At 53.2% G+C, this 16,812-nt stretch overlaps 6 protein-coding genes across 6 annotated transcripts; 2 read left to right on the top strand and 4 right to left on the bottom strand.

The window, feature by feature from the left end:
• Positions 1-2,872: 2,872 nt before the first annotated feature.
• On the top strand, positions 2,873-3,668 carry BROUX77_002990 (uncharacterized protein; the record flags this gene model as incomplete). Its single annotated transcript, XM_073747591.1, has 2 exons — positions 2,873-2,921; positions 3,007-3,668. 2 exons carry the CDS (start codon positions 2,873-2,875, stop codon positions 3,666-3,668), a joined length of 711 nt encoding a protein of 236 aa, XP_073608072.1.
• A 413-nt stretch (positions 3,669-4,081) lies between these two features.
• Positions 4,082-5,056, bottom strand: BROUX77_002989 (uncharacterized protein; the record flags this gene model as incomplete). Its single annotated transcript, XM_073747590.1, has 2 exons — positions 4,082-4,808; positions 4,893-5,056. The coding sequence occupies 2 exons, from the start codon at positions 5,054-5,056 to the stop codon at positions 4,082-4,084; spliced, it is 891 nt and encodes a 296-aa protein (XP_073608071.1).
• A 394-nt stretch (positions 5,057-5,450) lies between these two features.
• Positions 5,451-6,311, top strand: BROUX77_002988 (uncharacterized protein; the record flags this gene model as incomplete). The annotated part of the gene is made up of 2 exons (XM_073747589.1): positions 5,451-5,483; positions 5,553-6,311. The coding sequence occupies 2 exons, from the start codon at positions 5,451-5,453 to the stop codon at positions 6,309-6,311; spliced, it is 792 nt and encodes a 263-aa protein (XP_073608070.1).
• A 194-nt stretch (positions 6,312-6,505) lies between these two features.
• On the bottom strand, positions 6,506-8,361 carry BROUX77_002987 (uncharacterized protein; the record flags this gene model as incomplete). Its single annotated transcript, XM_073747587.1, has 3 exons — positions 6,506-7,729; positions 7,801-8,249; positions 8,316-8,361. 3 exons carry the CDS (start codon positions 8,359-8,361, stop codon positions 6,506-6,508), a joined length of 1,719 nt encoding a protein of 572 aa, XP_073608069.1.
• Positions 8,362-8,939: 578 nt separating this feature from the next.
• BROUX77_002986 (uncharacterized protein) lies at positions 8,940-10,186 on the bottom strand (the record flags this gene model as incomplete). The annotated part of the gene is made up of 2 exons (XM_073747586.1): positions 8,940-9,574; positions 9,637-10,186. 2 exons carry the CDS (start codon positions 10,184-10,186, stop codon positions 8,940-8,942), a joined length of 1,185 nt encoding a protein of 394 aa, XP_073608068.1.
• Positions 10,187-12,331: 2,145 nt separating this feature from the next.
• BROUX77_002985 (uncharacterized protein) lies at positions 12,332-13,962 on the bottom strand (the record flags this gene model as incomplete). Its single annotated transcript, XM_073747585.1, has 3 exons — positions 12,332-13,458; positions 13,525-13,663; positions 13,738-13,962. 3 exons carry the CDS (start codon positions 13,960-13,962, stop codon positions 12,332-12,334), a joined length of 1,491 nt encoding a protein of 496 aa, XP_073608067.1.
• Positions 13,963-16,812: the final 2,850 nt, after the last annotated feature.

Genomic DNA, 16,812 nt, shown 5'->3' with positions numbered 1-16,812 from the left:
CACCAGAAAGAAATAAGAAAAAATAATGTAGTTGACGACAAAATACTCTCTTTTCTTGTTCTCATTGGCTGTTCTCGTCTCTTTTGTGGGGGCATCCATCCCAGAACGGCAGAAGACAGAGACAAACGCCCGAGAGAACCAACGAAAACAAGCAATGAGCAATTTCTCCGGAGAAAAGCCCGACAAAAGAAAGCTAGAAAGACATTTTTTTTCTGGTGAGAGACGGATAAGGCCGGAAGCGGCTGAGCGGAAGACCGAAGAAAAAAAGAAAAAAAACTTGTCAGACGCACACTACGAGTTCTTATTCTTCCACGCCAATTTTTTTCGGGTTCTATCCTGCTTCCCAACAGGTTTAAATTCCTTTGTGTGTGTGGGGAGGGAAGGTGGAGTTTTCCTACGACCTCGTCTGGTGGTGCCGGCCGCCACTCCGCCGCCCTGCGCCATAGAAAAAAAAGAATAAGTCAGAAAACAAAAAACACACAGAGGAAAAGAACAACAAAACCGGGGACATCACTCGCCTCGCTGCTCATTTTAGTTACTACCCCGTCTCACACAGGCTGTGGCTTGCCTCTTACTTTGCCTTCAAAAAAATGCTTGTGCGGAGGGAGCAGTTGCCAGTGGCTGGCCCCACTTGCACTCCGCCTTCTTGGTCATTGTTTTCTTTTATTTTTCTTTTGTGGTTCTGGTTCTTGCTGTCTGCTACCTGTCAACCTTGTCTCTATCCCCACGCACGCGGTACTTGCTGCTTTCTGTTTGGCTCTTGCTCTCTCCAGTTCTTTCCGCTGGGTCCAAGGACGTAATTTCACGAGACTCGAGAATGGCCTGTAAATAGTATATTCATATATTCATCCATATATCCCTTCATCTGCTCATCTATTCATAACCATACAATCTCGACATCTCTATAACTATTACGTTTATATAGCCATCACTTAGTGGCCACTCCTTTCTCCGTTTCCCTACATGCCGTTGCTCTCGCTGCATCTGCCTGCATGTCCCAGAGCCTTTCTGCAGGTCCGAAACGAGGAGGCAGGTTCAGCTTTGCTTCCTCTACGCTATTGTTGTTCTTGTTCTTCTTCTTCTTCTTGTTCTTCTTCTCCCTCCACTGAACCCTCATCTGCCCTCCCCCCCCCTGCTTGCTTGCCTTGCTTCTTGCTTCCTTGTTCCCTGGAAGCCTGTCTGCTCTCGCCCTGCCTTCTTAGTTTTCCTTTGTTCTGCCCCTGCATGCAACGGAAACAGAAAAACAAAAATGCCTACCCTTCATTTTTGAAGCAAAAGCCCGCTAGAGAAGATTCCAAAGACAGCCATTCTCTCCCCGTGTCCTTCGATACTGTTCTTCCACCATGCCTCATCCGACACACACATTCCAGCGAGGCTCGGCATCATCAAGACAGTCCGTACTAGTACTTAGACATGTTGAAAAGGCCGCAACAGGTCATCCATCGTAATCCGAAACCCCATCTTCCCCCTGCCTTCCATTTTTTTCGTCCCGCTTCCTGTTGACGTCTTGCCGGATGGCTGGTGTCTGCCGTCGCGAAGGAAAATCAAAAGGCAGTAGAGTCGTTCGGCTAGGGGATCGCTGTCTTTCTCCTCCCGAAAAAGAAAAAGCGACAGCGATTGACCTGGTCAATAACAAGGCTTCTTGATACACACTCACACATAACAACCAAACAAGGCTAGATCGGCACCAGGTGAGTTGCACGCACAGGCGTCCTTGAACGTAACTCTGTGTTAGTTTCCTAGCCCGCCAAGTCCCCAAAGCCGGACACCTCAATAAACTAGCACGCTACCTTGAAACTTTGTTTTGGCTTCTGTTTTGTTGACTGGCTGACTGGCTGTTTGTTTGCGTAACGTAAAGCCTCACGACGCCAACCAAGACAGGACGTTGGCTATTCTAGAAGACAACGAAGAATAACTAGTTAGTCAGTCATGACTAGCTTTTTGTCTCAGACAATCCGCAACCACGAGGGACACTGAAACCTGGACAGTCTTCCAAGCTCCGCTTGCAGCTCACGAAACCCCCTGGTATTCACCCACCCGAGTTTGATATACGTTCAACTAATTACCAGTAGTTAGCTGCTTGATAGCATCGCCCAACTGCTCGTGCTGTGCCCTATGAATTACACACGCGGCCTCTGCTTTGCATCCACGCTCAACCCCTGCCACGTGCTTTCTGTCGTGACATGTTCAAATTGCATTCTCGCGTCCACCGTTCGAATTAAACTCTCTCGGGGTTGGAGTCGAGTTCCAGATCGAGTCCAAGGTCGAGTCCTGCTCGCTCCTGTCTTGTTCGTCCTTCTTTCCTCCCTTTGATTCCCTCTCTTTCTCTCTCGTGTTTTCCGCTCATTCTAATTAAGCTCCCGGTTGCGGTTATTGCGCTTTCTATATCCGGAGTGCTCATTTTATTCAGTGTGACACGGCTTCTTTTTGTTCTTCGTCCTATTCTTGAGGAATGTTCTCGGTGGGTTCTAGACTGTTGCACATTTGCTTGTGCGGCTTGTGTCTTTGGGTGATGATATTGTCTGTGGATTAGGGTTATAAACAGATCGGGGTTACTCTGATGATTCTTATCTTTGTGCAACCTGGCCGCAGCTGTCTTCAGCCACACCAGTGGCGCAGAAGCGAACCATTCCCCAGTCTCAGCCACATAATATACGGCAAACCACTGTGTCAAATAGCACCTCCATACAGCGACCAATCGAATGAGAGGATTTGTGACGAGGATGCGCTCCAGCGCTGCCCGCCACGCTCGTTCAACCAACTTTTGGGCGGCTTAACTGCGAGGTAAGCTGCGACATTCGGGCTCTGATATCTGATTTGCTTGCCATCTTCTTCTTTTCTTCTCCGTCTTTGACTTCCCGTCGCCGCAGCCATGTATCACCTCGCCAAGGGCTTGTACATGCTGGCGACCAGCAAGGAGGGTCAGTACTTTGGTCACTTCTTCTCCGCCTCCCCCCCCCCCCCCCCCCCCCCCCGACGACACCAACTAACGTGCGGCTTCTCTAGAATACTCGGTAATCCTCCTGGGGCTCGACAACGCCGGAAAAACGACCTTTCACGAACAAGTCAAAGCGCTCTTCATGCCCGACCGACCGGCGCCGCGCCTCAAGACCGTGCCGACGGTCGGCCAGAACGTGTCGACCATTGAGCTGCCCGACATGTACATCAAGCTGTGGGACGTGGGCGGCCAGATGAGCCTGCGCAAGCTGTGGCACAGCTACTACGCCAGCTGCCACGCCATCGTCTTCATCATCGACAGCACCGACATTGGCGACGGGAGCCTCGACGACGACGAGGCGCTGGGTGGCGCGGCCGGGGCTGGCGGGTCCAGCGGGCCTAGCCGACCAGCCGGCGCCGACGACGTGGGCGGCGGGCGGCTCGATGAGTGCCGCCTGGTGCTCGAAGACGTGCTGCAGCACTCGGACACCGAGGGCGTGCCGCTGCTGGTCCTGGCCAATAAGCAGGACCGCGAGGACTGTGTCGAGGTTGTGCGCATCAAGGAGGGCCTGGTCAAGAAGGTTTTTGAGGGCGAAAAGGCCGACAGCATCCGCGACTCGCGTGTGCTCCCCATTAGCGCGTTGACGGGGACGGGCGTGACTGAGGCGGTCGAGTGGATCCGCTCGCGTGTCAAGTGGAACAAGGAGTCGCGGCCGCCGGTGATGCGGTGATGTCGCCGCTGGTTGGTCGGTCGGCTAGCACAGGCACCTGTGATGAGAGGGGGATGGAGGCTGAGCGTGAGGACCAGGGCCACTGGTGGTCCAACCTATGGGAGAGCCCTGGGCTCGTGTTTGATTTTGGCGCATGCGGCGTTTGTTTTGTGTCTGACGACCGATTTATACGATTGATGACGTAATTGGGTCTGGTGAGCCTTTGTTTGGTTGCTATTTTGGATTCTTGTTTTTCTTATTTCCAAGTTGTAGAGATTTGGCACATGGGGGGGTTCGTGATGGGGTATCTTGGTTTCTTTCTTCTTGGCCTGTCCATTCTATGCATTATGAGTCCGTTGGTGGTGTGTGATGTGTGCGTATGAGCGCCCTTGTTGTCGCTCCCCTCTTCCCCCCTTTCGTCTTCCCGGGTTCCTTTAGTTAGCCTGGCGATCGTTCTCCGCCCGCAACTCAGCCATGAAGCCGCCCTTGTCTCTCCTCTTTGTGTCTTCCTTAAGCTTCAGCTCTAGCAAATTCGTCAGCTCCTTGACCTTTTCCATTGCCAGCGCGCCGCACTGCAGCATGTCGGTGGCCTCGACGGCCAGGCCGCCCATCTTGATCAGGTGGCAGATCTCGCCGTGCTTGTTCAGGCTGATGCAAAAGGCGCTCTGGCGCAGCTGCTCCTCGAGCAGCGTCGCGTCCACCAAAACCGTCTTGCCGTCGTCGCCGTAAAAGCCAAACGTGACGCACAGCGGCGAGTGCAGCCAGCTGAGCGCGACCGGCTCGCGCTCCGCCGCCGTGTAAACCGTGACCACGCCGCCCTCAATGGTCGTGTCCGGCCGGCGGAAGTGGCGCAGCGCCGCCACCATGGCCAGGCAGGCGGCGTCGACGAGCGTGCCGTCGTTGGACAGCACGTGCACGTCGACGCGGATGGCCCAGCACTTTTGCCCGGCCACCAGGCACAGCGACTCGGTGTCCAGTGCGCCCGAGCGCCGCACCGTCTTTTCCAGAATGCGCGACAGCAGCATCTCGCCCTCGTTGGGCCGGTTGACCTCGTAGGCCGGCGACACCATCGGGCTGAACTCTGTGGATATCGTGAACACGCCGTCAAACGGCCGGTCCGAGTAGGGCACTGTGACTTCTGCTGCTACTTTGGCTAGGACTCTGTAGCGCACAGAAGCAGAGACGGGCGTCTCGTGTTAGTCAAGGCCGGGAAGAAAGTACATGGCGCAATAGAGTCGTGCTTACCTGGTTTTGCCCAACGTCACCTCGGCAACGCCGTATTCGTCGCCAAACGAGAGATCGAGATCTCGGTACTGCTCCAGCGTCCGGCCATCAAGACGCAGTCCCTCATCGAGGGCCTGGAGCACAAAGTCCTTCTCGATCTGGCTGGGCTCTGCTTCACGAGGCATGGCGGGGGAACGGGAACTGTGAATCTAAGTGTGCGGGCGACGCTGTGTATTGTGTGGCGATCCTGGAGGCCTTGAGACAGCCCAGCTTGTAGATAGAATTGCAATAATCTGGCTCGCCCAGTAGCAAGTTTCTCATGGTCTAGTCCTCTCTCCAGCGCCTCTGACCCTGGTGTTCCGCCGTGAGCTTGCCGGGTTGGAAGGGCGGCGAGCTTTTTTTCTGCCGGGCGGTGAAGTCGCACTTTCTGTAATCTGCCAAGGCTGAGAATCAAGACTCCCGCCATAGCCTTGTCCAACATCGCCGTACACTCTGTTTTCACCGGGGCCTTATCCGTCTGTCACCGCTCTCCATCCCAAGTAAAAAATAAAACAAAAGAATAAATCCACACACATTAGAATGACGACCGCTCACCGTCCCACCTTTGACCCGGTACGTACCACTCCTCCCCTTCCACCGCCCTTCAAAGCCACCCACTAACTTCCCTCCCCCCTCCTCCAGGCTCGCGGCAAGGAAGCCCTGCGCGGCCCCGGCTTCCATCAGCGCCTGCTTCCAGCTTACACCACACTCAAGTACCGACAGCCGGGCCAGGGCGGTGCCGGCAGCGCCGCCTCGGAGCCCAGCGACACCGGCAACGCCGCGCACGACATGCGCGCCGAGCTGCTCGCCGCCGAAGCCGCGCACTTTGCCTCCAAGCGCGGGTCGGCGCTCGCGTCGCCGCACGATGAAGACGGCGACAACGACGCCGTGCGCGCGCAGCTCAAGCGGCACAGCGCGGCGGACGCGGACACCGGCGCGGACGCCGAGGCAGAGGCCAAGCGCCGCCGCGTGCTGCAGGAGTCGCGCGCCGTCGACGCCGAGTCATCAGATGACGACGACGACAACGCTGGCGGCGCAGGCGGGTCCAGCGACTCAGACTCAGACTCGGGTCCAGACGACGACGATAGCGGCAACGAGAGCGACGACTCCGAGGCCGAGCTGCAGCGCGAGCTCGAACGCGTGCGGCGCGAAAAAGCGGAGAAAAAGGCGCGTGAGGAGCGCGAGCGCGCAGCTGAAGAGGAAAACGAGCGCGTGCGCGACATCGCTACGGGAAATCCGCTGCTGAATAAGCCCGACTTTAGCATGAAGCGCCGCTGGAACGACGACGTCGTGTTCAAGAATCAGGCGCGGGGCACTGAGGACAAGGGCAAGAAGGAGTTTGTCAACGATATGTTGCGGTCCGACTTTCACCGGCGCTTTATGAACAAGTATGTCCGGTAAATGTCCGTTTCCCGGCCACAGCAGAGCGCGAGTTGGAGGACGGCATTGCGTTGTAAAGATTTGGTTTCTCGTCTGGCGTTATTTACGGAGTTTTTGTCTTAGTTTGTTATATCCGGCCTTTGATACTGCCATAGCTGCCCTATTCATCCTCAAATAACGAGTCTACATGTTTCACGATATACATCCAACTATCACTATTCTCCACTCAGGAGCCTGGCCTCCATCTCCTGGAAGGCCCCAAGCACGTTCTCATACTGGGAAAAGACTTGCTCGTTGTAGCCCTCACTGACTTTTTCAATCGCACCCTCTTCCTTCCATCGCTTTCCAATCAGCTCATCAAACGTCTCTCCCTCAGCTCGTTCCAGAGCCCATACGGCCTTGTACGCCCCGCCCAAAGCACAGGCATTCCCCCCGACGTCGAGCTTGTACACACCTTCCACACCGCCCAGAACGTCGCCCATGACTTGTGAAATGGCAGGATTCAGCGAACCACCGCCTACCAGGTAGACGCGACGGGGCTGCGGGGGAAGACTGGGGCGGTCGGCGGGGCTGTGAACAAGATTCTTAGACCGCAGTTTCATGCTTAGCGCTTGTGACTCGACAATGGACCTGGCGTCTAAACCAGCCGCCCAAGGCTTGTCAGTCGGTAGCTGTGTCAGGCCTGCGCCATCAGCGCCACACTCAAAGCGCCATGTCCCGGCACGGATGTTTGGTACAATCTCGTTGAGGTAAAAGTAAAGCCCCAACTTGGCTTTGTCTTGTGGACTTTCAATATGTAACGGGCTACGCTCAGCTATATTGGAGTTGAAAGACGCCCAAGAATCATGACTTTCGGCAGGAGATGGGAGCGCATCACGGACCTTTTCACGAGCCAGACCTCCATTTTTATAGCACAACATAAACATGTACTGGCCCGGTGTGGTTGGATGGTTGAAGAAGTGGTATGCGGGATCTGGCTTGTAGTATGGTGTGCTCATCAAGAATGTTGTTGATGTGCCCAGTGAGATCATGGCATCCATGGGCCGTAGAGGCAAGGCTAAAGTAGTGGCAGGGTTATCTCCCGTAAATGGGGCGACCTGGCAGTCCGGGTTCATGTTGTACTTGGCCACAAAGTACGGAGACAATGAGCCCATAGACCCACCACCGTCACGTCGCACCGAACCGAGCTTGGCTTGCAGTGCCGCGGTCGCAGCCGGATCAGAGTCACCTCCTGAAACGAGATTGAGCAAGGCCGAGTTCCAATCGCCGGTAGAAATATCCCATAGATTCATTCCACAAGCATCGCTAATGTCGATAGGAGCAACATGGCCGAGAAGTACAGAGGCCAGAAACGATGAAACCAGCGAGATCCGACTGGTGTTGGCGAACATATCTGGGAAAAGGCGTCTCAGACGCATTATTTGTGGACCGGTAAAGCGCTATGGTAGGGGGGGGGGGATTAATATCATATTATAACCATGGATGAGGAATTTATAGGAGCAGGACTTACATGGTGTGCGGCACTTCCCGTGATCTCGGCCAGCTTTACAGGCGAGCCAAACACGGCATCAAACTGGTCACACTCTTGCTGGGTGCTTCCGTCCTGCCAATTGGGGGCCCAAGGGTGGGAAAAGGCGCCCTCCAGCTGCTCCTTGAGCCCGGCGCCGTTTTCGGGCGCAAGGGCCTTGAGCTTTTCCTCTGCGCGCAAGCTCCAGTACACGCTTCCATGCTGCTGACACGAGCCGCTGATGCCTTTGATGGCAGCCATGTCAGTCTTGACGCTGAGGCGGTCAAGCACGAGGTCCAGGGCCTCAAGCCACATGGCTACTGGGGCATAGACCGAGTTGTCATCGTGGTTGATGTGCACGCCTTTGCTGATACCGTACTGAGGTCCGAAGTCAGCGTCAAAGTCGACTTTGGCTTCGGAAACGACGGTGAGATCGGACAAGACCACAATGGCTTGGGAGAAAAAAGATAGACGGAGTTAGAAACGGCGGCGGGGTGGGGTGACGGAGGGTGGCTCACCTTTGAGTTGCTGAGTAGAAAGATCGAGGCCGAGATAGTGAGACATGGCGGATAGAGTAGAGGAGGAGAGAAGAAGAACAGGAATAATGTGGCCCAACAATAGTCAAGTTTGCTTTTCCGTAGAAAAGAAGAGAACAAACGAGAATCCCCAACGGAAAATTGAACAGGCAAGAACGCGGCCAGAGGTCCTTCCTTTTTGACGACGTTCGTGAGCGATATCAATGGAGCAACTACTTGTGTACTTGTACTTGTACATATTTTGCATTCTCGTCTTTAGTTGACCCTAAAAAGATGTGGAAGGACCTGGTTCCCTGTTTCTGTTTAATCCTACCGGCGGCTGCTTGGCCCCAGCTCCAGCTCAAAATGTATCAGAGAGACAGGGGGGAGGGGGGCACACAGGGCGGGGGAACGATGCGCTCCAATAAGCCCAGCGCGGCTCAAGAAGCGGTTGGAGGGAAGAGTCACACAGATAACAGACCAGCACAGCTCAGCTAGCTACACATAAGATCACGGGTTCCAAACTACTAGCTGAAAGGACATATACATCGCATCTACGACGTCTTTATTCACCCAAAATATGCACTGCAACTAAAACAGAAACCCCAGCTTGACCCCGGCTACTATCTATTGATCTTTGCCAGCCTTCTCATTAGAGTGCTTGTGGTCGTGGTCGTGGCCGTGGTCGTCGTCATGCTCTTCCAGCTCCGGCGTGCCCTCACGGGGTGTTACGTCGCCGGGCACAAACTCGTCAAAATTCTTCTGCTCGGCGCCGTCAACAGGCACGAAGCGCACGCGCACTCTCTTGGCACCACGGACGTGTGAGCCAATCTGGAAGCGGACCGAGTTTTCAATGGTGCGCATCTTTTCAATGGTCCAATTCAAAGGGACGCCAATCTCAATATCAATCAGGTAGTTTTGGCCAGACTTGACACCGCTCACATCGCGCAGCTCAAGGCCGTGACCGGGCTCCAGTCCTTCGAGCACGCGGAGAGAATACTTGCGCACGGAAGCGGCAGTGTCTGAATCGATGGCTCGGTCGGCTAGCTCCGCAACGGCGGAAATGGTGTTTTCGGCTCCAGCCTTGATGACCATGACGGAGATCAGCAGACCACCTACGGAATCGAGCCATTGGGCGTTGGTAAACCAGTTCGAGGCTAGAATAACAGCGAGCGTGACAACACCGGTCAGCGAGTCGACACGGTGGTGGATGGCATTGGAGGCCAGTACTGATGATTTGCGCGCACGTGCAACTGCCATGGCTATAGAAGAAGAGATAGATTAGCATTCGTTGATTGTCAACAAGGACACCGGCTTAGCCTACTCTTGTGGTAAAGCCACTCCTTGATGGCAATTGTTCCGGCGGCCAGCCATGCGGCATGCAAACTAGGCCCTCCACTACCGCCATGGCTGTGGCTGTGGCCATGGTCGTGGGCATGGGCTAATATGCCGCCCATTGCGGCCGCGTCTAGGCCTATTTGCTCCAACAGGGCCACAAAGCTGCCCCAGCACATGAGAAGACCGCCAGTCAACAGCATGCCTGATACGCCGAGTGAGCCCAGACTCTCAACTTTGCCAAACCCTGTAGGGTATTCATGTGTGGGCTCCTTCAAGCTCCAGGAGACAGTAGCGAGCGTGAGGATGTCAGAGGCCAGGTCAGTGACACTGTGGTAGGCATCGGCGACCATGGCGTGGGAGTTGAAGGCGTAGCCGCCAATGCCCTTGGCGATGGCCATGCCGAGATTGGACAGCAGGCCAATGCGGGTGATGCGCACGCCGGCATCGTTCTTGTTCTTGGAGGTCAGGTAGATGTTGTCGTGGTGATGATGGTGGTGGTGGTGGCCGCCATGTGTGCGGGTTTGTGTTGGGCACATGGTGACGATGGCAGCAGGCAGAGACGATGGGCGGTGATAGAGAGGTGAAGCCGAGAGAAAAGACGCAGCACGCGGCGATGAGTGCGAAAGGGGCGGCCGAGACAGGTCGAGAATGCGGGCGAAAGAGGACGGCAACGAGGAGCAGGCCGGTGTGGATGTTGCCGTGGGGGTTGTGGCAGAAGACGGAGAAGACGGATGAGAGATGGAAAACGAGACGTGTGTTGGGGCCGAGGCACTAGAGTTGGCAGCAGCAGGGCGCGGCGACGATGCTAGACGTGACGGTGGTGTTGTGGGACTTTTATTTGCAGGCAGGAGAGATAAAAGAGATGCTCCTGGTCGCGGTGGCAAAGCTGCAGCGGGAGCTGTGATTGGAGCTGTCGCGGTCCCAGCCGTTGAGGACACAGAAGACACAGTCCAGGCTGGCGAGAACAGGGGTGTTTGGGAACTGGCAGCAGCGGCAGCAGGACGTTCCAGGGACGCGCGTGCTACGTTCAGGGGCGAGAGTGCTAAAGGAGCTTGAGCCTTTGCCTGGACCTGGACCTGCTCCTGTGCCTGGGGCGGCGCCACTGAAGTAATTAATGCAACCCCGCTGCCAGCAGATGGAGCCTGCGTCTGAGACTGGAGCGCCGCTGGCGACGACGACGACGGCGATGAAACCGCCCAATCAGAGACGAGGAAACCCCGCTTAGCGGCCAATGACGACGGGGGTAACGAGGTAGCACACGCGCGAGGAACAGCCGCTTGACGGGCAGAGCCACCAGAGCCCGACGACTGCGATGAGGACGCCTGTGAAATGGCCGAGCAGATAAGCCGCCCGCGATGACGTGTGCGTGTGTGATGGCGCGGTCTGTGGAGCCCCTGGGGCCTGCTGCTAGAACTGCTAGAACCGCTAGGGCTCCTACTGTTGCTGGTGGCACTGTCCGCACCACTATCACTGGCATCTAGCCCCCTGTGGAATGGCCTCGCTAGCCCCAAGCTACAGCGCATAAACCTCTGTAAATACAGACTGTTGAGGCTTAGCCCCACATGGAATTGGCGGTCGCTCGGCCTGGGCTTGCAGCCGGCAGTGGTGCTGGTGCTGGCGCCCTTGTGGAGAGCACGAGTTGCACAACTCAGGAGGGACATTGGTGAGGGGAATAAGGACACAAGCCCGGCGAGTGGGAGAGAGGCGGAGCAGCAGATTGGCGTTTCTCACGATGGCGCGGCGCGGCCTAGAGCGTGTGGGCTTGGACTTTTCTGCGTCTATGTGTGTCGAACAGAGGGCAGAAACAACGAGCGGGATTTCTACAGACACAAACAACGAGAAGGAAAAGAGAGAAAATAAAGGAAGAGAGATTTGCTGGCTGTCGTTAGCGTCAGTCAAGGCCAAAAAAAAGCTTAATTGAGGCTCGTTGAAGTCAAGACGTTGCAGCTTAGTTAGTTAGATCGGATGGTGGTAGTTCCGACTAGTCAATTGCCTTGGTGTTGGTTTCTGGTGCAGGCGCAACTGGCCGGCAGCGCGGGAGGGAGATTGAGAGAGTTGCACAACGTGATGATGCACATACACAGAAATGCCATATAGTCGGCTAGTTACTTGTAAGCAGATACATGTATGCTTGTATCAACCTCAAAGCTAGCTCCGCTCCGACCAGGCTTAATGAATCTCTCGGGCGAGCCCATGAAAGATAAAAGTGGAGTCATTATGGCCGACATCTTTGCTAAACACCGAGAACAAAAAGAGAAAAAAAACGCCGGGTTTCATTTTTGCCTTTTGACTCTAGATATTGGGCCCGATTAGCATCTCACCATCCGATATGGTCTAGGGGCTAGGATATCTCGCTCTCACCGAGAAGGCCGGGGTTCGATTCCCCGTATCGGAGACACCAAGTACTTCATCTTCGACGAAGATGAACCAGTTTTTGTTCGTTCTTTTTTTTTGCATCACGTTGGTAGACATCAAGTCAAGTAACGAAATACGAGAGCGAAGCTCGCACGTAGTTGAATTATTGAACTAGAAAAAAAAAAGAAGAAAAAACAACGTCATTCAGATCATCATCAGCACACTCAAAACCAAAACACGTAGACAAATTCCACACCTCTCCCACCAGTTCGCGAGTAGACAGGTAAATAAAGAATCAATCAATCAACCTCCCACCAGTTATCTCTTTACTTGACCTGCTTTTCCGTTGCCTCCTGAACCAGCTGGCCCAGCTTCTTGTTAACTCTACCAAACATTTCATATGTCCGCTTGCGAGTATCAACATGGGCTCCCGAAAGATGGCCTGCCACGTTGCTGACAAAGTTCTCCTGCTGGCCGTTGGTTCTGCCGAGAACTTCCCAAAGCTTCCCCGGCTGCTCAAAGTCCAAGTCTGTGACTTCTTCCTGGATAAGCTCATTGACGACAGCGCCTGACCAAGTCTCATGCGAGTTTGTCACGTTGACTCTGTTATACTTTAGTGTACGGTATGAGCTGGGGTAGTTTGGGTTGCGTCCATAGCCACCGTCAACAACCATGGCGCCGTCACGCTGCCACGGGTTAAAGGCATTTAACGGCCGGTTGACGGGTATCTGCTGATAGTTGACGCCAAGTCGATGGCGGTGAGTATCCGGGTAGGAAAACAGCCGAGACTGCAACACAGGGTCGGCAGAGGCCTCAACTCCAGGCACCATGTGCGAAGGAGAAAAGGCCACCTGCTCTATTTCAGCAAAATAGTTTTCGTGGTTTCGATTCAGAGTAAGCTTTCCAAAGCGACGTAGCGGGAACTCCTTCTGCGGCCAGACCTTTGTGAGGTCAAAGATGTTGTATTTGAACTTCTCGGCCTGTTCAGGTGACATGACCTGCACATAGACAGTCCAACTAGGGTATTCGCCCTTCTTGATGGACTCGAATAGATCCTGTGCGTGTAGGTCAGGGTTCTCGCCAGCCAACTTTCCTGCTTCGTCGTTGGTAAAGTTCTTGATTCCCTGATCAGTCTTTATGTGAATCTGGACATAGGAGAAAGTGCCATCGGCTTTTTGCCACTTGTAAGTATGTCCCGAGTAGCCGTGCATGTGACGGTAAGAGTAAGGGGTTCCACGGTCTGAGAAGAGAGTCATGACCTGGTGAACAGACTCTGGGTGGGTGGAAAGATAGTCCCAGAACATGGTGGCATCCTTAAGGTTTGTCTGAGGATGACGCTTCTGAGTGTGGATGAAGATGGGGAACTTGGCTGGGTCTCGCAGGAAGAAAACGGGAGTGTTGTTGAAGACCCAGTCCCAGTTGCCTTCATCGGTGTAAAATTTGATGGAAAATCCTAACATGCCACGTCAGTAACGATATCTTCGAGGAGGAGTTAGTTATAAGTATCAAAACTACTAACCTCTGGGATCACGGACTGTGTCAGCAGTGCCCTTTTCTCCGCCAACTGTCGAGAAACGAGCCACAACCGGCGTCTTTTTGCCGACTGTCTTCAAGGCATCGATGATTGTTATGTCACTGATGTCATCCGTAACCTCGAACTAATTATGGTATATATATGTTAGCACTTCAAATGGTAGTCTACCATGAGGGGGTTCAAAGCATCATTACTTACCTCGCCATAGGCTCCAGATCCCTTGGCGTGAACAACACGTTCAGGAATACGCTCACGGTCAAAGTGTGCTAGCAGGTCGATAAGGTTGAAATCCTGGAGCAGCAGAGGGCCCTTGGGGCCTACTCTCTGGTACGCCTCGGGCTTTTCTACCGGACATCCATTGGAGGCAGTGTAGGTAGGCGTATCGTCATACCGGTAGGTATGGTAGTTCGAAGGTGCTGCCATGATGAAGACAGACAAAAGTGTTGGAGAAGTTATGTGGTGATGAGAATGGAAAGAAACAGAATGAGGGATATTCGAGAAGAGAGGAAGAAATGGTGATGGTATCTTGAAAGAGCTAACGAAAGCAGCTGAGATCCAAGGCGGAGAGAGCTCCTTCTTATACTTGTAGGGCTCTCCTCTGGGAAACAGGCAATATGTACAAGTAATCACAGCCACAAGTACCTGTACAAGTAATAAATAGCTGCCTTTCCAAGCTAATCACCATTGCAAGCTCTCCTCAGGTGCGTCTAGCATCACAAAAGGACTTGGGGGTGAGGAGGTAAGCACAAAGAGCCCCTTGGTACCCAGGTATCTTGGTACTTGTCCGGAAGGATGCCGAAATTCGCCTCAAGGATATCTTCCAGACCACGCCCAAACATGTTTCTATGACGCATGAAGCATAGGTGTGGTGGTATCACCCGGTCCAGATTGCAAATCACGGCTTGCCTTGGCGTCGTAGGCCAATCGAAATGGCTGGAAATCAAAGCATGACGGCCAATGAGACGCTGAGTGGATTCTCCAAATAATACAAGCCATGTGAGTGGACTGGTAGTTTTGGAGCTTGAATTTCCGGGCTCTTACCAAGACCATAAAACGTACAGGAGGTAGCTGCAGGCCACGGCGGAGGGCAGCTGCAGTTCTCGATCAAGCTCAGAGCAAGCTCCACTTTGCTCTTTGTAAGGGCAGGTAGTAGACCAGCCTTCAGCTTTCTTGGCTCTGTTTTCCTCTGACCGCCATGTCCTGTTTGAAATCCGCAGCTCCTGAAGAATGCAACAAATCCAGAAATCTAAACCGTTGTGTCGTTGTCGTCATGTCCACTGATTTTGCCGCCCTCACACACCATGCACCGCGCCCCACCTTGTCTCACCCCTACCTCTTGCAACGCGGCAAATGTGGGCTTCCGTACAAAAGGTGGGGCCATGCTTTATCCGGCTCCCATCAAATCATCAAATAATCAACCCAACCAGTGTAGACCTCAGCACGCAGCACCCCTGCATTTCTAGTACAAGATGTCCCGATAGAGACCTGCATCAACACACGGATGCATCTTAGTCTGGTGCTCGTCACTTCGGACTTATCGACACAATGACCCCATACCAAGGCCCTCTCCTCTTGCGACCTTATACCTTGGGGCACCCAAAAGCGGAAACTGTCGGACCTTGCTATTCCTCCGACTTACGTCTTCGGCATCTCTTACATACAACGACGATATACAACTCCTTGTCTTCTCTGGAGCCAGCCCTCATCCAAGAGCGTCACATTGACTCCATGGTTTTCCTTCTTTTATTCTCTAGTTGACTACTTTTTCTGTTTATTCAAGCATCTACATGCATACATACACATTAGTTACGCCTGAAAACGAAGCAACGCAAATAGAAAGATGCCCAGTCTAAAAGTAGAGGCTTGCCAAATGAGAACCAAGCCAAGAAAAAAATTGGGGTCGATCAAGGCAAAAACGCGCTACTTCGGTTACTGTTCCGAAAAATGTGGGACGACCTGCTTGTCACATCAACGAGCCCATCATTCTCCAATGTACTGATACACTCACTTACTTGTAGGATATGAAGATGTAAGTAGAGTATGTCTGTATCCCGCCAAATCTTACCTCACTCTCACCACATAAGATGTATCTTAGTGCCCTCTCATGTCGAATCTAGCTTGATTTCCTTACCACGCCCATATATGTAGCCCTACTTCTCCCTCAAGTCAAACCCCCAAAAAAATCAAAATAACAAAAGTCTTCAAAGCCCGCGAGAGAGAGTATGATACACATACATTTGTATGCTCAAAAGTACCCAGTACATTTATTCTATCCCCTCCCCTCACCCCTCACCTGCCTGCCAGTCCCGTGCCATAATCCTGTATCAGCCAAGCAACACAAGATAACGAGGAAGACGCAAAACCTACCTAGGAATCACAACTAAACGCCCCTACGTTTCCTTACTGTCATGAAAGGTTGCATTGAGCTTGCCGAGATCCGAGAACTACCTTGTCCTAGCTTCAACCTCCCCTTCTTCATACATCCACTCCTGTGTCCCGTTGCTTGATACCCTCCGACTCTTTGACTGGCTCGACGGCAACGTCGGGGACTCGTATATTCAACAACAAAGATATGTAAATAGTTACATACATACTTGAGTGTACATATGTACTCCACTGGACACAACTTAATTTGTCAGCAACTAGGATAGGCCGGACCTCGGAGATGCGACCGGCATCGGCGTCAGGTTGAGGCCTTCGTTTGAGGCATCACTTTCCATATCATAGGTCCATTTCCTCACATACACTCCGATTCTTTCACTGATGACCAAGGTCATATGCACATCACAGTCTCTACCGTGACACCGTCTGAGACGCACCCGTCTTCACTATCTAAATCTTGATCCGAACCACGGTCGCCATTATTAAAGGTTTATAAAAGTATAACACACCCTCGCTCACATGTAAGAAACAAAAAAGAAACGTGCAAGACTAATCAAAAATCAAAAGCAGAGGCAGGTAGAGGTATGAATGGTGAGCGAAGGGGTGTCAAAAGATGGTGAAAAGAAAGAAAAAAAGTAGAAAAAAAAGACAACAAGAACATTGATGCAGACATAACAGGCAGGAATAACGTGGCGGATGATATATGCAAGAGTCGTATACAGTGAGCGTGGAGTATAGATGACTCCATCTGTAGCCCGCTGTCCTCGCCCAGAATCAAGAATGGATACAGCCCTTCTACAAAATAGGTTTCGTGAACTGACTGTAGCCAGTATAAACGACTGACTCTTGAAAGGTCTTGATTGATCAAAGCCCGATGGAGACGGCCAGCGT

Source organism: Berkeleyomyces rouxiae, assembly GCF_048999995.1.
Source record: "Berkeleyomyces rouxiae strain 22BRR77 chromosome Unknown BrBRR77_ptg000002l, whole genome shotgun sequence".
Lineage (NCBI taxonomy): Eukaryota > Fungi > Ascomycota > Sordariomycetes > Microascales > Ceratocystidaceae > Berkeleyomyces > Berkeleyomyces rouxiae.
The sequence above is the reverse complement of the archived record's forward strand: the minus strand, read 5'-3'. Positions and strand labels throughout refer to the sequence as shown.